Source organism: Sturnira hondurensis, unplaced genomic scaffold (assembly GCF_014824575.4).
Source record: "Sturnira hondurensis isolate 20B ecotype Veracruz unplaced genomic scaffold, ASM1482457v3 Scaffold0001221, whole genome shotgun sequence".
NCBI lineage: Eukaryota > Metazoa > Chordata > Mammalia > Chiroptera > Phyllostomidae > Sturnira > Sturnira hondurensis.
The window spans coordinates 125-23,334 of record NW_028073852.1 but is presented as its reverse complement, the minus strand read 5'-3'; the positions used below and the strand labels follow the sequence as shown (position 1 = coordinate 23,334).

The following is a 23,210-nucleotide window of genomic DNA, read 5'->3' as shown; positions in this document are numbered from 1 at the left end:
ATTTTCCACTCTGACTATGATTTATTTTGGAAAGGCATTTAGAAGTGTATTTTAAAACATGTAAACATAAGGACTTTGTAGTTACCTTGTGAGTGGATTTCAGATTAATGGCAAAGAGCAATAAACATGGCTTGTGAGACATTTGTTGAAACCTGCTTTATAGTTAAATGTAGTTGTTGCATTCGAAACCACGAGAACAAATGTCGGAGACTTTCAGGGTTTCAAAGGTGTTACTTTATTGGCCAAGTTTAATCTGCGCAGGGGCGAACTCTCAAAGTGTCCAAGGACACAGTGCCCGTGAGGGCTGCAAACGGGAGTCGAGCCAATCGCTTACAGGCTTAGGGTTTTATAGAGGCGCGAAAGCAAGCTGGATACAGAAGCAGATGTGGCGATTAGCGATTGGCTCAGGGGTACAACAGGGCTTCACATTATTGGTGAGTTTACCTTGTGCACTGGTTCCTGCTCTCTTACTTGATTGGTTAGTTGAGCTCGTGCACAGGGGTAAAATTTCCTTCCCTAGTAACTGTCCAGATGACTATCTGCCTGACTGACCCTTGCTCTGGCACACCCTGTTCTTCGGGTGTGTCCCGGAGCCTCTTTGCATTAGTTAGCAAAACAACTTATACTTCCTTATAGCTACGCTCTGGCTAGTTCCCCCTTGCCCTCAACATAGTCATTTAAAAAAAAGTTCCATGTGTGCTTGAAAAGTATTTTTATTGTACTTTGTTGCTGCTCACTTAAACAATGAGAAAACACTTATTCAAAATTCGATGCTACAAGTTAAAAAGAACTATCATTTTATGTATATACATGCGCAGATATGTCAGAGTGCATGTTTCTGTTTACTTTCTCTGGATTTCATTTACTATTTTAGGTTATAAGTATGGGCACAAAAGTTGCATATTTTCAGCTTTTGTTTATTTATTCATTTTTATTTATTTATTTATTTATTTATTTATTTATTTATTTATCTTTAGAGGGGAAGGGAAGGAGAGAGGGAAAGAAATACCAATGTATGGTTGCTTCTCGTGCGTCCTCTGTAGGGAACTGGTCTGCAATCCAGGCATGTGCCCTGACTGGGAATCGAACCACAATCCTTTGGTTTGCAGGCCCGCACTCAATTTACTGAGTTACACCAGCCAGGGCTCAGCTTTTATTTCTGATGATGTGCGTTTAAGGGTGAAGATGTTTTCCGTAGGCTTTGGCATGTAGTATCAAGCAGCTCTGCCTGTGCTCACTCTTGTTGCTGTGATTTCCCCTCTTCTCTCTGAAGCCCTTTCTTTGTCTCACTGTCCTTACATGTAATATACAAACTTGCAAAGTGCCCTAGCTTAGTGTTGTGAAATTTTTACTGCACGAAGTCAAGGATCTACCCATATGAGACCTTGCCAGAGGAAAACTGCTTTGGGTCTGGTACCTTTTCGGTGACAGAAAAAAGAAATTTTGTGTATTCATTTACCTGTGGGTGCACATTTGAACACTTTCTACCTTTCGGTTGTTGTTAACAGTGCTGTTATGAGTAATCATGTACAAGTTTGTTATGACATCTGTCTTCAATGTCTCAGGTATGTGTTTCAAAGTGGAGTTATTGAACACAGTAGGGTAATTTTTTGAGGAAATGCCAAAGTATTGTATACAAGGTCTACAATATGTTACATTTAGAAAAGAAATGATCAATCATTTTAATTTTTGTTTGTGATTACAAACATTTCTCAGTTTTGCATTCTCAGTTATACCCTTGGAGTGACCAGGAAGGGTATCATGCAGTGATGCAGGCATTGAATGTCTTCTCAGATTGTTTTTTTTACCACTCGTACATGTCTTCTGTCTACAAGGGACTGTCTACAGATCATTCTGTCTACCTGAATGATCTGGCTTTTGTGTGCAGTATTTTTATCATCACTCAATTTAAGTTATTTCTAACTCCAATTGTGATATGCTTTGGGGGGTTATTTAGAAGTGTTTTTAATTTTTTATTTATTCATTTATTTATAAAGTACCAACAAATTTTTAAAGATTTTATTTACTTATCTTTAGAGGGGAAGGGAAGGAGGGAGAAAGAGAAATATCAATGTGTGGTTGCCTCTCGTGAGTCCCCTGCTGGGAACTGGCCTGCAACCCAGGCATGTGCCCTGACTGGGAATCGAACCACAATCCTTTGGTTTGCAGGCCTGCACTCAATCCACTGAGCTACACTAGCCAGGGCAGAAGTATATTTTATAACATCTGTATAAAAGGAGTTTCTAGTTACCGCCTGTACCTGATGTCTAGATTATTAGCAATGAGAGCAAGTAACATACCCTCTATAATTTCAGTGAATTAAAATTTGTTGGAACTTGCTTTATAGCACAATATGGTTAATTTTTTTCAATTTGTGTTATTTTATTTTTCCTCTTTCTAGTTCAAAATTATAACCTTCGGCATTTAGAGTTATACAAGTGACACTTACAAAGAAAAAAGAAACCAAATACCAAGAGACCCAAGTGAGATGCCTGGCGGAGACAAACCACAGTCAGGGGTGTTGGCAGGGGCAGGGCTGGGAGCCAGGGGTCAGGGGCTGGGTGGCTCCCCACAGGCTCCTAGCTGATGGTCAGCTTCATCCCACCCCAAGACCCAGAGTCCAGTCAGACAGGGAGCTCCGATCCTGCCAGCAGGGACCAAACACCTCTCAGCCCTGATCCCAGGAGAACCCCTGGCAGGAGGAGGAGGCAGCATCGACTGTGAGAGGCTGTGCCAAGACTGCAGACCCTCGGGCCCTGCCTGTGGCCCTCAGCCCTGCAGGCTTGAAGTGTCTCCAGCTGCCAGTCCCCCCCACCCCCCACCTCTCTGTCACAGCCCCTCTGACTGTGTTTTCGAGGGGAGCACATTTCTCCATCCTGATCCAGGCCTGTGCAGTCTTGAGGAGGGTCCAGCTGGAGTGCCCGGCAGCCCCAGGTAAGACCCCGACATCCATCCATCACCTTGGGGGCAGAGCTGGGTTTACTGCTCGGGACCATTTAGATGGGACAGTAGTGTCTGGATGTGCCTTCACGTTTCCGTCACTGGGAAGAAGGGCACAACCTCCTACCATTCTCTGTCTGTGTCCTGGCATCTCTGTCTTGGGATCACAGGACACAAATGGTGGCTTCCTCCAGAGAGGAGAGGGCTCCCAAGTGTAACAAGCCCAGCAGTAGTGGCCTCACAGTTCAAAAGAGAATGACTTCTGCTCCCCTCCCTCCCTGTTCCTGGGACTGGACGAGTGTGATGCTGGAAGTGCAGGAGCCCCTCGCTGCCAGGAGGACAAAACGCAGGCCCAGGAAGACAGAGCAGAAAGAGGTGAAGCTGTGTTCCTGGTATTGTTACTGGGCTGTGGCAGCCGGGCCTCTGGGCCTGGCCTGTGTGACGGAGCCACAGGCCAGTTGTGCTCCTGAACCATCTTGCTGACATTTCCGGGCATGTGGCTGAAGGCAATTCTGCCTCACAGATTTCAGACCATGCAGGTAAAACACGCAGCACACGCTGCTCAGTAACCTGGAACTGATGGTTCTTCCTGGTCAACCAAGACCCTGAGAACTTGGCTGGTCTGGCTGCTGTCTGGACAAGCACGGACCACAGGGAGGCCCACACACCACGGTGGCTGGACCATCACAGGAAGGATGCCTGTGCCCATCCCCAACTCCACTGTGATAGGAATTTGAGGTTGGAGTCAGAGCCCCTCTCCTGACCCCAGAGCAACTGCATCCGGATTTTGTCATGAACTGTGTCTGCTTCGCTGGTCTCCCCATTTGAGTCACTGCCCAGGCCAGAGATGGCTGTGCTTGCCTGGGACAGAGAGTCGGTCGGTGTGTCCCAGGGAGGCCCAGAGGGTTCTAACTTGCCGCCTGGCTGAGGACACAAGCCTGGGTGACACTGCAGCTCAACACAGTGGCGCACAGTCCACCAGCAAACTCAGTTCATGGGACATACGCTGGCTTCTGCTGGACACACTCAGGCTGGAGACGGGAGGGTGTCTGTTGCTGTCAGTGAGTGTGAGTCCAGCTGTCACTGTGGAACTTAACTCATCACCTTGGACTGTCAGGCTGTACATGGGCACCCTCTGCAGACAGACATGCGGTGCTCCACCCTGGGGATCAGAGGCAGGTTGGGTTTGTCCACCCAGTGCCACCCAGAGAGCAGATGAGGAGCCCGAGGCGCCCACCTAGAAGGAGCATCCTCTCTGTTAAACAACCAGCTTCTGGGTCGGGTCCTGTGAGGCATTCAAAGCAAGGCTGACAGGCAGCTCAGCTTGTGCTTTGGCCCCCCTGCTCCACAAAGAGGCAAAGTTTGGTGATTTCAGACCATCCCCTCCCAGAACTGACCTGAGGAGACTTTACCTGGACTGGGATCTGATCCATATATTCCCAGTCCCAGCACCAGATAATGGGTTCTGGGACCCCTTTACTTATGTGTTCCACTCTCATGGTGGTGGGCGATGCTGGGAGTATTTTCTATTTTCAGCAGAGAATGTGGTATAATTTTGAGAGAGGCCATTTCATCCTGCTACGTACAGGGCAGTCTGTGAGCACATTTCTGATGTACTCTGGTGATTCCTTAACTCTGCTCAGGGCTGAAAGTCAGCCTGTGGGCACCAGCAGGACCCAGTCTGAGGCAGGTGCCCCTTCTGACTGGTTGGTGCATGTTCTAGTTAAGAGTCTGTTCTGATTGGCTGGTGTCTGCTCTGATTGGCCAGTCTGTGCCCACCTGCTGGGACAAATATACATGGACCAGACCCTACCCAGTGGCCCCTCCTGCCCCTCCCCGTCAGTCCAGCCCTGAAAGGAGCACCAGCACATGATGCCCGTGTGCTGGTTGATGGTGAGCGTGCTGTGCTGAGGCACCGTGGTGTGAGCCGTGGCTGCGTTGTGGGTGTTCTCGTCGGCAGCTGTGTCCACTGCTGTGACTTGCATCCTGGTGGTGCCTGCAGGGAATCACAGAGGGGAGTTGAAATCTCCTTCCATGTTTCAGCTAACAACCAGCATGGCAACAAAATTAGCACAGAAGTCTAAAGAAGTCTGAAATCGAATTATCAGTTTTGTTTATTTTTCAGCTGCTGCTGTCTACTCTGAGCTCAGAGGCTGGCCTGCCATGTAACCTTCACACCCAGCGAGGCCCAGGGCTGGTCCACAAGCTCACAGCTCAGATCTGTGCCCAGCCCTGCCCACCTCCACCCTCTTAACCTTCGTGTGCAGCCCCTGGAATGTGAAAGGGGCTCACAGATGTGTCATGAATGACTTCACAAGACAAGTGGCTGTCTGAGGTGTTTAGGAAGTGAGGCCGTCACCCCTGGTTCTAGACTCCCCTGAAGCCACACAGGAGACACTCGCAACAGCAAGATCGCTTCTCCTCATCCAGGGATGTCATCACCTGCAGCCACCGACTTTCCCTTCTTACAACAAAGACCAAAGGAGGTTTGCTTTCCTTGGCCAGATGCTCAGTTGGTTGGAGCATCAACCCGTTACTGAAAAGTTGAGGGTTTGATCCCCCTGGTCAGGACATGTATGAGAGAAACATTGATATTTCTCTCTCTCCCCCCCCTTCCCTCTCTGTAAAAGCAATGACAGAAATGCCCTTGGGGGAGGATGAAGAAAAAGAAAGGAGGCAGGTCAGCGCCTGGGCCAACGATACTGTAGGAGACTTGGACTCTCTTGTCCTTGTTCGATTTGATCTGAAGACGACACAGGAACAGAATCTGCAGAGAACAATCCCCATCAGGTCTAACTCCCCTCAGTGGGGCTCCTTTATTGAGACCAGAGCTTGCCCTTGGCCATTCCTGCTGTTTGGAGTCATTAAAAAAAAACCAGACAGATGCAGTGAGCTAAGTTACAGGGTTTATTAGTGGGGGAAAGTGGAGAAAGTGGAGCCAACCAAAGGAAGTTGGGACTCACTCGCTAGTTCTTAGGGCAGGGTTTTTAAGCACAAAACTCCACAAAGGGTAACTGATTGGGGTGTCAGAGTCTGATTGGCTAGAGCTGGTGGCTGGGTGCTGTTTCTGCTGACCATTGTTCTTGGTACATCTACTCAGCCTCAAGTTAAAGCCGCATCCTGTTATGCTGGGTAGGTCAACCCCAGACCCCAATCTTAGCTGAGCATCTGTTCGTCCTGGGTAGGGTCGGCAGGCAGTTTCCCAGAGTGCAGTTTCCCGCCTGGTGATTTTCCATTCCTCCTAGGACTGCTTAGGTCTGTCAATTCCTGACCTATACTTTTGGGACTGGGCCTCAGTCATTCTCTGGGAAGTAGATGGGAGGGATAGCGCCATCTCTCCTTTGCTTCTTGATACCAAAGGGGGAGGTAGGAGGGAGGGCTGTGTAAACACCCAGCTCCCTGCACAAGGTGGTCTGAGACCATGTGAACTATGTGAGCAAGGCTGAAACAAAAGGGCTTGTTTATGACTTAGCTTTGAGAGTTGCACACCATTTTCACCACACAGATCAGCTCAGTTGTGTGAAAGAGGGGCTGTACAAGGTCAGGGGTGATAGCATATGGATTTGGGGGGACAGCTTGGAGCCTGGCAGCTACATCAGGAATGTGGTTTGCTGCTGAAAGGGAGGGAGAGGAAACAGACCTATCTACTCATCTTTTTAAAATATATATTTTATTTATTTATTTTTAGAGAGGGAGAAAGGAAGGAGAAAGAGTGGGAGAGAAACATCAATGTGTGATTACCTCTCATGTGTCCCCTACTGGGGACCTAGCGTGCAACCCAGGCATGTGCCCTGACTGGGAATTGAACTAGTGAACCTTTGCTTCACAGGCCCATGCTCAATCCACTGAACTACACCAGCCAGGGCTGTCTACTCATCTTGAATCACAAAGCCTTCTGGGAAAGCTCCAGGGTCTGTCCTGGTGGCGGGTGGGGTGGTGATGGTGGTGGTGGTGACCATCACCTGGCAGTCTGTGGGTTCCCTTTCCCACTGTATTTCAGTGTCAGTCATGATGCCAGCATTACACCAGGATTCTGCTCCTCTCCCATGGTCCATGTTGAAAGCCACAGAATATTGAGTGTATAGTGTTCTCTCTGGGCTGTGGTGGTGGTGGGAGAAACATGGGAAAGAAACAAAACCCAAGTGCACCATCCTTTAAAAAAGCATAAAAGAAAATAATAGTGGATTTTTATTGTTGGGAACTGCTCTGCCTGGTTTCAGGAATTGTAACCGTTTAAGGCTGCGTGTGCGACCTCTGGGATGCGAGCCACTGAGGAGACAAGGCTTGTCTCTGGCAGCAGATGCTGCCCCTGCTTCATCTCCCCTGTCCCCAGTGCATGGTCAAGGATCTATGACGGGTAAGACTCTTCACAGTGAGGAGCAACCTAAGCCAGACTCAATCACTTGGGAGGCCATCACAGAGGGACTCAGTGGGAGGGTGGGGGGAGCTGCAACAAAGAGGCAGTGATAGACCCTCCCCCCCAGCCCCCCACCCCAGCTATTCTGACATAGCCCAGTCCCCATGCCCTCTGGGAGATAGTGCTTCCTGGCTCTAATCCACTTAAGCCTGAAAACCTGTGACGGGGAAGACAGTGCAACCTTTTACCAGCCAGCGCAGGATCCGGTGTAATCTGGCAAGAGAAAGAATTCTTAACAATCCTGTGAAACCTGCTTTGCTAAGAATGCTTTTAGTTAAATGTTTCTATTTTCCCACAGTTTTATAGCCTTTTACTTGATACACCCAATTTAGGAGAAGCCCTAATGGTTCTTTTTATACTATCTACTGTTTACTGCCTATCCATGATTAGTAAGTTGTACCTGAATTCCTGTGTAAAAAAAATAAAATAAAATAAAAGCCTGTCTAGGCAAAGGGTAGGCAGCACTCTCCCCTAGAGTGTCCTGCCCCTTTTCTCCACAGGACTCGGTAGTCCGTGTGAATTTGTCTTGATCATCCATAACTCCGTGGGCACTGCTGGTCAGTGCGCGTGTCAATTTATTATTGAATCCATGTAGGTTATGTAGATACTCTTCTTCACAAGCCTGGCACTGGAAGGACAGAAAGGTCATTTTAGGTCATGGGGGTGGGTGTCCCCCTTGGGTGAATCCACTCCAGCAGGAACAAGGTGGGTCATGCTTAGGTCTCCCTCATGGAGGACAGGGTATGATGGGGTCCTCAATAAATGTTTGACATCTCTGTGTATTGAACTCAGCTCCGGTTCTAAGAAAAGTGTGGCCTCTGGGAGCTGTTGGCACCCTTCCTTACGCTTATACAGATGCAGATGTTTACCCTATTCTCACCCCAAGTCTTGCTGGACTCCCACCCATTGGGTCCATGGGAATTTCGTGCTCTTGGGCCATTGTGGACACTATCTGTGAATGGGTGGCCAGGAACTACCAATATTGTGCATGTCCATTATCCCATCAGAGCTCAGTTCACAAACAGAAGTTTAAAGATCAAATAAGTACTAATTTCAAGGTGGTGTCAGTGATGTATGAAGCCCTGTGCAGCCCAGGTACAAGGAAAGTGCATTACAGAAGTTTCTGTGTTGCGGGCTTCATGAATGCCACATACAGATTGGGTGCATCTGTCACAGGAGAAACTTGGTTCTCCTTGTCAATGCGGTAAAAAATTGCAGATCAGCAAGTGTATTAGCACACAAGCAGGGTTTATTAGTGATACGTTCTCATGGGAGAGGACAGGTCTTGCTGAGGTGGGAGTGAGAGAGCTTGGGTGGCGAGGGCAGCAGGTCCTTTGTCCTGACTCATATAGTTGGTGGGATGGAGGTGAAGTTACATATTGACAGGTAAAAGTGGTGCCAGCTTACATGGGGGACATGACTACCCAATGTAGGTGTGGGTGTCATTAGCCTAAATCCTTATCTTGCTTCAGATCCCTTTTGGTCATCTTGTAATATAGACACATTACAGAATTAAAGTTGAGGCAATTACCCAGTTACCTATGGGCTTTTTCTGTCAGCACTAGGGACCCTCTCATAAATCAGATAGTGACCAGAGGCAATTAGCCAAATTTGATTTACAGGTCCTTTCCTTGAGTGCTGTGGACCCTCTCCTATCTTCTAGGCCTTGGGATGAAGTTTCAAATCCTTTCTTTCCCAGATAGTGGGAATGATACCTAGAATGTCAATGTGTTAGCATGGTGTTTCTTCTGATGCTGGATAATATGGCAATAGAATTGGACCAGGCTGAGGTCTGCTGAGTACTAACTCCTCCTTGTTCTTCCTGCCTTGGCTCACCATCTATCCTAACACACCAGTGGGGGCACATGCTGTTCCCAGTCTCAGTTCTCAGCAAGGGGTAGCCAAGGGTCTTGTTTCACAGGTCACTCTCAGTACCACCTACCTGTGTTGAAGGGGCTCTGAAGGTGCACAGGGTCAGTGGGAGGGTGGTGACTTGGAGGGAAGTGAATCTCCCACCTCAGGCCTTCTTGGGAAATCTGAGTCTCTGTGGTGAAAGCAGTGGGGTCTGCTCAAATTCTGAATTTGGCTACCGACTCCTACCCTGTCCTTATCTTCCTTTGTCCAGCACTAAAGACCCAGAGGACATGGGCACTGAAGGCTGTTCAGCAGGACTTGTGATCTCAGCGATCCTCTTGCCAGATTCTTTCTGTGCTGACTCCAGTCTGAATATTAAACTGAAAGGCTGGAGTTCCCATTTCGATTGTACAGACTAGTAAGCAGGCAGACAGAAGTTGAGAATCATGCCTTACATCACACAGCTGAAGACAGAGCTGAGACTCACACTAAGGACTGATGTGGAAACTCTATGCTGTTCACCAGAAAATGCTGACCCTGAAGGGGCAGCAAGGACAGTGAGGAAGACGAGGTGTACATACTGAGCCCGCCTCACATACATTTCTCCCTGCCATTCACCTCTGAGGCTCCAGAGGAGCCTAGTTTGTAGGAAACTAGAAGAGCCAAGAGAAGCCAAGGGAGGAGTGTAGGAAGCCTATTAGGAGAAAAAGCCTCACTTCCCAGGAGTCCGGGGAATTCCCTTCTCTGATGCATCTGTCTCAAGTCCCTCTTTTGGGGCAGAAACCAAAGCAGATTGACTAAAGACTTATGCGTTTGCAGGAGTTGAATTTCTGTGGCTGTGTGAGTTCTTTGTGGCTCTTATGGAACTCTCTGCTTTCAGTGATGGGGGGAATGAGAGACGTGGGCTACACATTTGTATGAAGACAAAACATTTTAGAAAACATCAAAAAGCCATGAAGTAGATTGGTGCTGACATCCCCATATCACTCATGGAACTGTTTGTCCACCTCATCTCTTGTCATAAACCTGGAGGATTTATTTAACCAGTTACTTGTATTGTAATTGCAATCTTGGGGAGAGTAAGAGGCCATAGACTTCCTATGGCTATTGATATGCAAATTAGTGCTCAGGACTCACTCAGTCCACCTGCATAGAGCTTCTCCCCTGAGTGTGTCCTCTGGTGTTTGATGAGATGTACCTTTTGTGTAAAGCCTTGCTTGCACTCCCTGCAAATATAGGGCCTCTCCCCTGAGTGTGTCCTCTGGTGTCTGATGAGAGTTGAATGCTGTGTAAAACCTTTCCCGCACTCCGTGCAAACATAGGGCTTCTCAACTGAGTGTGTCCTGTGGTGTCCGATGAGAGCTGACTTGCATGTAAAGCCTTTCCCGCACTCATTGCAAACATAGGGCCTCTCCCCTGAGTGTGTCCTCTGGTGTTTGATGAGATCTGACGTGCATATAAAGCCTCTCCCGCACTCCCTGCAAACATATGGCTTCTCCCCCGAGTGTGTCCTGTGGTGTGTGATGAGATATGACTTCCATGTAAAGCCTCTCCCGCACTCCCTGCAAACATAGGGCTTCTCCCCTGAGTGTATCCTGTGGTGTCTGATGAGATCTGACTTGCATGTAAAGCCTCTCCCGCACTCCCTGCAAACATATGGCTTCTCCCCTGAGTGTGTCCTGTGGTGTGTGATGAGATATGACTTCTGTGTAAAGCCTCGCCCACACTCCCTGCAAACATAGGGCTTCTCCCCCGAGTGTGTCCTGTGGTGTCCAATGAGAGCTGACTTGCATGTAAAGCCTCCTCCACACTCTCTGCAAACATAGGGCTTCTCCCCCGAGTGTGTCCTCTGGTGTCTGATGAGAGCTGACTGCTGTTTAAAACCTTTCCCGCACTCCCTGCAAACATAGGGCTTCTCCCCTGTGTGTGTCCTGTGGTGTCCGATGAGAGCTGACTTGCATGTAAAGCCTCTCTCGCACTCCCTGCAAACATAGGGCTTCTCCCCTGAGTGTGTCCTGTGGTGTCTGATGAGATGTGACTTGCTTGTAAAGCCTCGCCCGCACTCCCTGCAAACATAGGGCTTCTCCCCCGAGTGTGTCCTCTGGTGTTTGACGAGATGTGACTTGCTTATAAAGCCTCTCCCGCACTCCCTGCAAACATAGGGCTTCTCCCCCGAGTGTGTCCTCTGGTGTATGATGAAATCTGACTTGCATGTAAAGCCTCTCCCGCACTCCTTGCAGACATAGGGCTTCTCCCCAGAGTGTGTCCTCTGGTGTCCAATGAGAGCTGACTTCCATGTAAAGCCTCTCTTGCATTCCCTGCAAACGTAGGGTTTCTCCCCTGAATGTGTCCTCTGGTGTGTGATGAGATGTGACTTCCGTGTAAAGCCTCTCTTGCACTCCCTGCAAATATAGGGTTTCTCCCCTGAGTGTGTCGTCTGGTGTCTGATGAGACCTGACTTCCGTGTAAAGCCTCTCTTGCACTCCCTGCAAACATAGGGCTTCTCCCCTGAGTGTGTCCTCTGGTGTGTGATGAGAGCTGACTTGCATGTAAAGCCTCTCCCGCACTCCCTGCAAACATAGGGCTTCTCCCCAGAGTGTGTCCTGTGGTGTGTGATGAGAGCTGACTTGCATGTAAAGCCTCTCCCGCACTCCCTGCAAACATAGGGCTTCTCCCCAGAGTGTGTTCTCTGGCCTCTGATGAGATGTGACCCATCATTTAAGCCTTGCGAACACCCTCCATGCTCGATTGTTGTTATTCTTGACATTCCTACTTTCACAAAGAACTTGCCTGCACCCTCTGGACTCTCTTTCTGGCCTCTGCGGGGCTCTTCCTCCATCATTTGCTCATGCTCATTAGAGCTCGTCATTTGTTCTTTGGAAGGTTGGAAAGATCTTGAGATTCTCTTTTGACTGATCCTTTTAAGCAAAGGTTTGGACCTCTCTTTAGCCTCTTGACCCTCAATTTTATCATTCCAGTTGTGTGTATTAGTATGTTGGTGCTGCCGATTCTGATCCTCTGGACAGGGTTCCTCTGCTTGGAGGTGTTTTCTTGCAGATGTTCCCTGGAGAATCTGAGAGGGATGATTGAGTTTCACGTGTTGGCTGAGGAATTTCTGAGTGGAGAAGGCCAGAGAGCAGGAGGGACATGGGTGAACCTCTGGCTTTGGTTCCCCTGAAAGAGAAAGGTTTGGTCAGGGAGATGTTGATGAAAACGCTTGGGCCGTATGATACGTCTCCTGGTAAGACCTGCCCCATGAATCCTTCTTACTGTGGTGACAACGCAAGCTCTTTACCCCTCAAAGTGTCCACTTGCAGTTTATTTTCCTTTTTATTTTTTGCAGTGCCTCTTCAGAAATCTAGAAAGCCCACACCAAGGGTCTTTTCTAATATTGCCCAGACTAGGGGCTTTCAAGGATCACAAGAGGCCATTTCACTCCCTGTGTGGATGGAACTGCAGGGACCTTTTCCATGTATCAGTATCTTCTAAGTCATGTTAAAAAGGAAAACACAGGCCCCAACTAGGAATTGCTTCTCTCTGGTTTCCAAAACAGTCAAATAAAATGTGTGTCCTGCCCTTGCTGGTGTGGCTCAGTGGTTGGGTGGCAGCCTGTGAAGTAAAGAGTTGCAGGTTCAGTATTCAGTCGGGTGCATGCCTGGGTTGTGGGCAGGTCTCCAGCAGGGGGCGTGTGAGAGGCAACCAGGCATTCATGTTTCCCTCTAAAAATAAATAAATAAAATCTTTTAAAAGTCCTTCCTCAAGCCTCACACCAGATATTCATGCTTCATTTCATTCAGCGCTAGCCCATTTCAAATACACTGAGAACTCCTCTGTTTCAAAATACTTCTCCAACCACCCGTCTTACACGCCTGACTCCTGTTCCTCTCTGGCCAATCTACCATGCTCTCTCACTTGGAGATGAAGTAATCTCTGAGGGGATTCCCCACTGGAGTTTATTTATTTATTTTTTAAAGATTTTATTTACTTATCTTTACAAGGGAAGGAGAGAGGGAAAGAAACATCAATGTATGGTTACCTTTTGAGTGTCCCCTGCTGGGAACTGGCCTGCAGGGAACGGCCTGCAACCCAGGCATGTGCCCTGACTGGGAATCGAACCGCGATCCTCTGGTTCGCAGGCTTGTGCTCAATCCACTGAGCTACACCAGCCAGGGCCCCACTGGAGTTTATTTTCTAAAAATTAACGAAGTATAATCAGAACAGAGAACACACCACTCAACAGCTGACAACTACACACTTGCACTCAGGAAAGTCCCCAGTGTCTCAAGTAGGATCATCGTCACTGCATTTCCAGGTTGCTAGGCATCTATCTGAACTCCGTTCTTATCCTCTATGCTGAGACAAGATCTGCGTGACCCTCAAACAATTCAACGCCGCACCTCTTTTCTTCCCTGCACTTGCTGCTCCCTTGGCCTGGGATCCTTTGCCTGCAGTATTTTTGTAAATGTTGTATCTGTAGAGACCCGTTCCCGGACCACCTGCCACACTGCACCTTCCCTCACACTGATCCCTTAGGCACTTGTCCTGGATTAGGTTTCCCCAAAGCACTAACTGCTCTGTAGTGTTGTGCACATGCAAGCACATGTATCTGGGTTTCCGTCTTTCACCAGTCAGCTCCTCAAGAGCAGTGATTGTGATCCTCATGTTTATCTGTGTTTCCATGTCCCAGGATGCTGTGCGCCAGAGTAAGACCTCACATGATAATTCACTGATATGATGAATGAATGCAGCACCGTGCCTGAATGGTGTGGCTTGGTGGGTTGGGTGTTGTCTGAAAACTTATCATTACAAGTTCAATACCCAGTCAGGCACATGCCAGGGTTGTGGGCCAGTTGGGGGCATGCCATAGACAACTGATTAATATTTCCCTTGCACATTGATTTTTCTTTCTCCTTCCTTTCCACTCTCTGTAAAAAATAAATAAAAATTTGTTTTAAAAGACTTATGTATTTATTTATTTTTAGAAAAGGGGGAAGGGAGGGAGGGAGAGGCAGAGAAACATCAATGTGTGGTTGCCTCTCACATGCCCTGTAATGGGGACCTGGCCCGAAACCCAGACATATGCCCCAGTGGGGAATCAAACTGGAAACCCTTTGGTTCACAGGCCAGTGCTCAAGTCTCTGAGCCATACCTGCCAGGGCAAAAATCTTTAAAAAATAATGAATGCCTATAAAGAAAAATGTTCTATTTACAAGTATGGAGAAAAATTAAGAAGAAACAGCAATAAAAGTTTCAGAAAAACTGCCTTGGTGAAAGGACTGGTTAGTACATTGAAAACTTTTTTGCCTTTCAATCTTTCAGGCCAATATGTGGTTATGTATTTTGTTCATGAAATATTTTAAAAATAAAAAATATAAAAATTTTGGCTAAGAGTCAAAGGCATATGAATGAATTATGAATTTCTGAAGCATGTGATTTGAAAGTATACTGACTTTAGAGTGGATTTTACTCTAGTTAAGAGTTGAATCATGAATATTTCTAAGGAGAATTCTCTTTCTTTCTGTTTTGAAGAACAGTGGTGCCCACCTCTCCCAGCTGTGAACTGTCTTTTCCACTTGCTGCCCCACTTGCTGCCCAGCTCCTGGCCATACTCGTCCGCGTACCAGACCAGCAGCTCACAGCCCGGTCTGACAACCCGGCAGGTTCGGTAGAAAATCTGCCCATGGTATTGAAAGGCCACCAGGTTCTGCTCTTCATCATCCCGGGCACAGTTCACATACCTGGGATTGAGGCAGATGAAGGGAAAGAAAACCACAGTGATGAGTTCCCACTACCTGTTACATACATGTCCAGCTCCTTCCTCACTGATTCTTAAAGCCCTCAGGCTCTGGTGTTGCCCACTGCCCCTAATGCTCCCGGGGAACCTTCTGTTCAGTGTCTGAGTGTCTGTCAGTGTGTCATGTGAATTCCTACCTCCAAGTCCTGCTTGCAGTGTTCATCCTGCCTATTACTATTTTCTCAAACCCAGTTCTAGACTTAACCTCCACCCTGACTGGCCATAATATCCAGTGATCTCTGGCTTCTCCAAACTCTAAATCAAGTTGTCTCACACCACAGAACCTGGTGCTTGATCTAGGGCTCTGCTTCTGAATTAGCTCACTAGTTATCCAGTACTCAGCCCACGTCTGTTTTCTCTTGAGAGGCCTTTCTCCAACCCCACTACACTTTATGTAGGATACCATTCACTTGCCTGCCCAAGGTTATTATAGAAAATTGAATGTCTTTTTGTCTTGTTAGAATAAAACAGAACAATAGTAGTTGATTCACATTCTGTTAACCCTGATAAAAGACAGCCCCTCTCAGGAAAGGGCCCATGACCATTCCTCTTTAGGCCTCAGAGCCCAGCTCTAGTTAGAAGTGAGGCTGGGATGGTTTGCTACCCTCACAGGTTTAGGCAATGCTGTTGAAAATTATAGTTTCTAAAAGCAGTTGGTTTAATGTCTGTCTGCGAGAGGTCCTCCATAAGGACATGGGTTGTGTGATCTGAAGTAATGTAGTCCTTCACTGTAACTAGAACACGGTAAGTGCTTAATATTCATTTGATAAATTAAAGGAATCCAGTGTCCTTGGTGAATTTAGGCTCTTCAAGGTCCTTTTCAGCACCCAGATGGTGTCTAGCAGAGAGTTTTATATTTTGAGGATACATGCTATACTTTTTTCCTAAAAGTCCCCTGAAATGAAAGAACACTGTATGGAGAAAAAGAAGGAAAAAAGGATTAAGGGAGACCACTGAGAGAGGCTGATGAGAGGGACAGATATATGGGCTTGTGGGGGATGAGAGTCCCCTCTGGCACCCAGAGACCTGCTGACCTCACCTCATCCAGTTGGCCAAGGATCTGTCTTTTCCATCCACATACTCATAGCAGTTTCTCCCTTTGGCGATCTGGGTTTCAGAAAAGATGTTAAAGACCTTTTATTTTTTTGGTGGGAAGGTAATAGTCAGAATTATTTTACTCCACAGTCATCAAAGCTCATTCAGCTTACATGGGGATTCAACTGCCAGCTGTGACCACATGATATTTTTTTACGCATCGTCTACACATCTGAGTCTACCTGTGCAATCACAGTAGGAGCCCCACAAGGGAGAAGCCACTCCTTTGTGTCTGCACCACTTTGCTCCCCCTTACCTTCTGATCCTTAAACAGGAGCTCTGTGTTCATGTGAAGTCCAGTCAGTACACAGAGCTAACCACATCATCCCCTCCATGTCTAGCACATAAGAGGTGAGGTCCCTCCAAGCTTCAGAAGGAATGTGGGAAGCCAGAGGACAGGGGAAGAGGTAAATAGTTCTCACCAGCCAGGAGTATCTGCTCTTGGCTGCCTCTTTATCTTCTGTGACGTGTCCTTCATAAGGGCCAAAGTGCAGACCCACGGGCAAATCAGCTGCCTCATTCCACACTCCAAGCCCAGCCTCAGGGATGCCAGATGGCCCGATTCTCAACCCAGGGGGCAGGGTGAGGGCTGAGTGGTGGGGATGCCCCCTCTCTACTGCACTGTCCTTTACAAAAGTAGGGGGCCCATGCACAGCACAGCTTTCGATGAAGAAGTTCTGACACTTCTCACAATCTGGAGGCAAGAACAACAGGGTTAGGAAAGGTATAGTGCATGTTCGTGGACACAAAGAGCTTCAGAGGGAGTCCGGCGCTCACATCATTGAAACTCAATCCTGTACTCTAGGTCACTAGAGGAAGGGAACGATTTGGGGACCAAAGGACTAGATGAAACTATTGTATCATAATATATTTCTTAGTGTGGGTCACTTACAAAGGTAGTCATCATCGTGGGGCTCATTGATCTCTTGGTACCCACAAACCTCTCTTTCTTGTAGGTTGTACATCTTCACATCCATCTCCTTTCTCCTGAGTTCTGAGTTGGAGAAGAGCAGGTGAGCGAGGTTGGTGGGGTCTAGAGCATTAGTTCCCATTTTGTCAGATAACACACAATCTCCTCCCATCAAATGATCACCTGTTCTTTTGCACACTCTGGTATTTTACTCTGTTAACTATTGGTTCAGAAGATGAAGACTCCACACTAGCTAATGACTGATTCAATTTTAGTTTCTAGATCTTCCCATTACCAGGTTTAATTTGCCAACCTGTAATCATTCATAAAATATTTATGGAGTGCCCATTATGTGTTAGGCATTGAGTAAAGGCCTAGGCACACAACACCAGTAAAGTGTGGTTGCTATTATCACTGATGGATGTATTGGACAAGTTGCATGTGTCACCTATTTTAAATTCAATTTCATGTTTTCAAACAACATATGAGCGAAATATCCTTACTTCACTTTACACATTAGCATTTGGGAGCTCGAGAATTTATAGGATTTGCCCAAAGGACCAGTGGTAACTTTACACTCAGCTTAGCCCAGCCTAAATCCAGGCCCATCCATAGTCCACCTCGAATACCTAGGTCATATTTATCAGCCCTTGTATATGACTTAGAACTAAAGTTTCCAAATTATTTTTTCTTACCTGATTTTTGTCTAGTGTGCTTTCCAAAGGAACATGCTTCTCCAGGAGGGGACACTGGTTTCTGGCCATGCTCTGAGTCACTTGCAGTCATCAAATTTGCTATTCCTGGTAATTCCTTCAAACTGTCTTCATTGCTTAATGGCACCGTGGATGTTGCCTTCAATATAAGAGTCACATATTAAGAGATAACATGTATTTAATTTTTGAGACTTATGATACATTTTACATGCATGTCTTTGATACTTCAACCCTTGGAAACACATAGGGAGTATGAATACTAGAGGGGATAGAGCCGATGTGGATAATGAACCCAAGATTAGAACCCGTGTCTTACGGCTCTCTTCTTTCAACTGTCTCTATAACATTGAGTGAAGGATATTGGGAAAAGAATAAAGAAAGAGTTGGCAGAAACATATGTAGACAATAAATAAAACGATGATCAAATTTGGAATACCTTAGAAAGGATATTTGTACTTAGATCAGCTGGTTCCCACCAATTTTGTTTGAATAAGGCTGAATCAGTAGCTAGTTGTCTTCAGTTTCATGACCTCTAACATGCTAATTTTCAATGTTACAGTGAAAGTGCAATTAAATAATGCTCACCAGTGTTCTGTGAGTTATATAATACAGTATGAATGTGAGATTACAGTCCTGCTATCAATTTACTCCTCAGCTCTCTCCATATTTCACATCTCACAGAAATTGCCTTCAGTGTTCATTGATCATCTTCTAGTTTAATCTGTAATTGTGAAATCACTCAGCAAACATCTGGGGGCCCTTGGGGGCCCTGACCTGGGCCTGTAACCTCTGAGAAGTCTCAGGCATGGACCAGCCTCTCAAAGAGCTCACAACGCGAAGGGGGGCGGGTTGAACAAACGACTCTAAATAGGATGAGAGTGGCCTAATTGGAACTCAGAGAAAGAAGCTGTTCCTTCACCCTATAAGAAAGGGCATTTGAAATCAGTTCCAGATGGATGAGTTTCTATAGAAGAGTGTGTAACCTATATGACGTCCTTAAGTCATTTTATTATTTGTTGTTTCTCAATCATCGAACCTGAAGCTCCTCAGGAGAGGGAGATGCTTTTTTTGATTAGAGTGGGAGGCTGTGATCCTGGACATTTTACATTCTTCTTCATCTGGGACCATCCACTGTACCAACTGCCTACACATCGTACACTTTCCTCATTCAGAGGGTCTTAATGCAGTTCTCACTTCAGCATAGCAGAGAAGAACTTTGGTTGAAACAGTCAGTCAGATGATTCATGGAATGACATATGGATAAGACAATGTAAAATTTAGAAGCTGTGAAAGTTTATTTTTCTAATTTTTAAAAAAGATTTTGTTCATTTTCTTGAGAGAGTGGAAGGGAGGGAAAAAGACAGAGAGAGAGAAACAGTGACCACTCCCCTTTCATACACACCCCAACCTGGAAACTGGCCCACAACCCAGGCACGCGCCCTGACCAGGAGCCAAACCGGGGATCTTTCACTTTGCAGCATGACAACCTACTGGTCATGGTGGTGAGGGCAAAACTCTGAAAGTTTTAATGAGTTTGTAAGTGTTTTAGAGAAGGAAATATGGGTTACATTGCACTACCACTGATTCTGTGATCTTAGACATTTCTATATCTCTGAAAGAGTCAAACATTTCTATATCTCTGACAGGTCACTTTCCTCATTGTAAATGGAGTTATATAGTACATACCTCATCGGGTTGTTGCAATGTTTGAGTGAGTTTATTCACATAGAATTCTTAAAGTCTGAAACATTGTGAGAATGAAGCAAATGGTAGTTACTATTGTTGCTGTAGTTGTTAACTATTAAGAGGATGATGAGCCCTGGCTGGTGTGACTCAGTGGATTGAGTGCTGGCCTGCAGAGTGAAAGGTCAGCAGTTCTATTCTCGGTCAGGGCACATGCCAGGGTTGGGGACCAGGTCTCCCACTTGGGGGAGTGGGAGAGGCAACGTATACAGGTGTGTCTCACACATGCTTCTCTCCCTTACTTTCTCCCTCTCCCCTCTCTCCAAAAAAATCAATAAATACAATCTTTAAAAAAAGATGGTAATATCGGACAATGTGTTGAAGAGACGAGGAAAGGAATGCAGCAGTTCCTAGGATACTTTCTGCATTTTCCCATTGTTACCTGCATTTCTATCCAGGAGGAAAATTTTCTTGTCAACAGGATTTGGGAAATACTGACCTGGTGTTTACTCTGTTCCCTTCTGAAGGGCACCCAAGGATGCTTCACTGAAAGATGATGAGAAATCAGTGTTTTGGTTGGTAACTGTTCCTAAAATCTGGAGATTCTTTTTAGGGACACAGAGAGTAGTGCAAGAACAATCCATGGATGGTTGGAAAATGTTTTCCAAGGTATCTTTAAGGCCTATGCTTCTAACTGGGGCCATCCACTAATTTCATTAGAATGATAAAAAATAGACAAAGTTTCTTCTACACCTCCTCCTATGTTCATAGAACATCTATTACATTTATTAAAAAAATAAATTGAGCCCTGGCTGGTGTAGCTGAGTGGATTGAGCGCGGGCCTGTAAACCACACGATCGCGGTTCGATTCCCAGTCAGGGCACATGCCTGGGTTGCAGGCCAGTTCCCAGCAGGGCACTCACAAGAGGCAACCATACACTGATATTCCCGTCCTTCTCTCCTTCCCTTCCCCACTAAAGATAAATAAATAAATAAATAAATAAATAGGCCTCTCCTGAAAAAAATGTAATAAAAGTAACTGCACAGAGACTCCATGTCTTCAACATAACCCTTTCTCTGCTCTGTTGTATTCGTTCAAACTGGCCTTGTCCAGGCTAAGGGTGTTGAGGGCAAGGGGGAACTAGCCAGAGCGTAGCTATAAGGAAGTATAAGTTGTTTTCCTAACTAATGCAAAGAGGCTCCCGGACACACCCGAAGAACAGGGTGTGCCAGAGCAAGGGTCAGTCAGGCAGATAGCCATCTGGACAGTTACTAGGGGGAAAAATTTTACCCCTGTGCACAAGCTCAACTGACCAATCAAGTAAAGGAGCACGAGCCAGTGCAGGAGTTAACTCACCAATAATCAGTAACACTATTGTGCCCCTGAGCCAACCTCTAACCGCCACCTCTGCTTCTGTATCCAGCTTGCTTGGGCCTCCATAAAACCCTAAGCCTGTAAGCGTTTGGCGCGACACCTGTTTGCAGCCCTCGTGGGCACTGTGTCCTTGGACACTTTGAGAGTTCGCCCCTGCGCAGCTTAAACTTGGCCAATAAAGTAACACCTTTGAAACCCTGAAAGTCTCCGACATTTGTTCTCGCGGTTTGGAATGCAACAAGGGCACTACGAATCCCTCGTCTCCTTTCTCTGGTATCCTCCCCCCCTGTGCACATACTGGCCACCCACACCCTTCCTTATCATTAGACTCTGGTTGGCATCCACAGTCTGCTGATCACAGGAACAGAATTCCACTCAAGTTAAAGATCACATCTTGACTTCAGCTGTGTTTCGACCCAAGTCCCATGAAAGTGGACTGACCCCACCAATCAAACACTCATGATATAGGTCAGAACGGCACCATAGCGGATATCAGGAAATGATACAGTGATCACCCACTTCTGACCCTGGCCCTCTCTGCAGCTCCATCATCACCATGTTAATACTGTTCCCATCTGTCTCCATGCAGGCCATGTGGCAGCCAGTTATGGGGACACTCCTCACTGTCCAACCTGCCTCTCTCTCTTGCAATGACAACTCTTCTGAATTTCTTATTCACTTGTATATTCTTGTACATTTACTGGTTCTTAATGTGTCTATAAATATATAAGGTGATTTTGCACACATGAAAGTTTACAGGAATAGCCCCTCACTGTACGATACACTGTTCTGCATCCTGTGTGTTTGCTGGACAAGCAAGCCCTGTCCCCTGGTTATGTCCCGAGATGCAGCCTGACCTACACCAGGTCCGTGTCGGGAGGGCAGCTCTGCCTCCTCCTGCCCCTCACCTCGCTGCCTTGGAGCCCATTCTTCATCAGCGTCCTCAGGGTCCTCCTCCTGGAGCTCGGCGGCCTGCCTGCGGTGGTGACACAGGAAAGCTGGTCGCAGGACCCTGAGACCTGGAAAGAGACGAAACCTTTGTCTGAAAGCAAACAGCTTGGAGGAGCAAAAAGCAGCAGGAAGCCTGTGGGACTGGCCCCGACGGGATGGGAGAGTCTACAGCCAGGTGTGAGCGCTGCACCATCAGCGCCAGCCCTGCTCTGACATTGGAGCAAATTCCCCAGCGGTGTCCACACAGGAGGGAGCCGCCTGAGCCGGGGCCAGCCCCGAAGCCCGGCGGGTTCCCCAGGCCCCTGTGCACTCGCTACCTGGGCCGGCGAGCCCGTGCAAGTTCCCCTTCACATTCTGGTACCGGCCTTTCTCCCCGTCGGCAGGGCGCCCAGAGAGGGGGCCGTGGGCCTGGATGGGGACGGACCGAGCCGCCGGGGCGGGGCCTTTGTCCCCGCCCTTCCCTCCAGGTGCCGCCTCAGCGCGGCCCCGGGCCAGAGGCGGCGGAGACCGGAAACACGCTTGTCCCGGGAAGGGGGCGGAGGCGCACCCGGGGATCCGGAGAGGCCCGCACGGGACGCAGGCGCGGTCCCCGGCCGACCGCCGTCTCTCGGGCCGACAGGCTCGGGGTCCCTGAGGACTCGATCCCGCGGCTTCCAGGCTGAGGACGCTGAGGCCTGGGGGGAGGGGAGGGTCAGACCCCCGCGGCGGAGGAGACTCGGGGCCTCTCGTCGAGGGGCTTCCGGGTCCCCGCACGGAGTTCGTTTCCAGGACGACGGCATTTAGCGTCTCTGAGTTTGGGGAGACTCGGTCTTTCCGGGCTAGCTGCAGGGGAACTGGGGTTTTCGGGCTGTTTGGGGTCTAAGCACTGGGGGTCCCCCGGGTTGGCGCACGTGGGCCCCTCGATGCTGAAGGGATTGGGGGCCCCTCGGGATGAGGGCATCGGGGTCTCTCAGGCTGGACTTTGAAGGTCTCGGGCTAAGGGTTCCACGCGGCAAGGCTCCCCGCTTACCGGTCAGTTCCCGGGGGCCCCTGCTGCGCTGCCCACCTCGGACCTGCGTCCTCTCCGGGCTCCCGGGCTTTCCGCCCTCGGAAAGAGAGAAGGCGCTGGCAGGGGTGGGGGGGGCGAGATTCATACCTGGATAGCCACGTGGGAGATGCGGTCCAATCAGTGCTGCGACCCCAGTCCTGCCCACCAATGAGCGGCCAGAAGAAGCTGGAAGGGCGGGGCAGGAGGCGGGGCCCCTTGGGTTCCGGACTGGCCAGCGGAAGACCCGCCCCGCCCCGCGGGGATTGGCTGCTCTGAGTCTCCGGAGAGCCTGTCACACAGCCTGCAGCAAGGCTTGGAGGTTTCCATGGCTATTTTTCCAGCGGCTGGAGGAAACCAGCTCTGCAGGGTCTGGGAGCTCTGAGCCCGGGCCAGTTTTTAGGGTGGATGTGGCCCTCCTGCCGCCTGACAAAGTGTCTTTGTTCCACTAGAC

The 23,210-nt window shown here is 48.1% G+C and overlaps 1 protein-coding gene across 9 annotated transcripts; it reads right to left on the bottom strand.

The window, feature by feature from the left end:
* Positions 1–7,768: 7,768 nt before the first annotated feature.
* On the bottom strand, positions 7,769–22,833 carry LOC118999117 (histone-lysine N-methyltransferase PRDM9-like). Of its 9 annotated transcripts, none has more exons than XM_037063491.1 (9): positions 22,742–22,833; positions 21,690–21,800; positions 19,906–19,952; positions 17,706–17,865; positions 16,993–17,094; positions 16,523–16,794; positions 16,045–16,112; positions 14,756–14,949; positions 9,408–12,385 (listed from the first exon to the last, which is right to left on the bottom strand). In XM_037063491.1, exons 4-9 carry the CDS (start codon positions 17,794–17,796, stop codon positions 10,338–10,340), a joined length of 2,775 nt encoding a protein of 924 aa, XP_036919386.1. In that variant the 5' UTR covers positions 17,797–17,865; positions 19,906–19,952; positions 21,690–21,800; positions 22,742–22,833; the 3' UTR covers positions 9,408–10,337. The 9 variants fall into 9 exon arrangements, with proteins under 9 accessions (XP_036919420.1, XP_036919411.1, XP_036919386.1 ...); XM_037063483.1 differs by lacking the exon at positions 22,742–22,833 and adding an exon at positions 22,050–22,207; XM_037063525.1 differs by lacking the exons at positions 9,408–12,385; positions 19,906–19,952; positions 22,742–22,833 and adding exons at positions 7,769–7,985; positions 9,300–9,401 and having other exon boundaries at positions 17,706–17,862; positions 21,690–21,798.
* Positions 22,834–23,210: the final 377 nt, after the last annotated feature.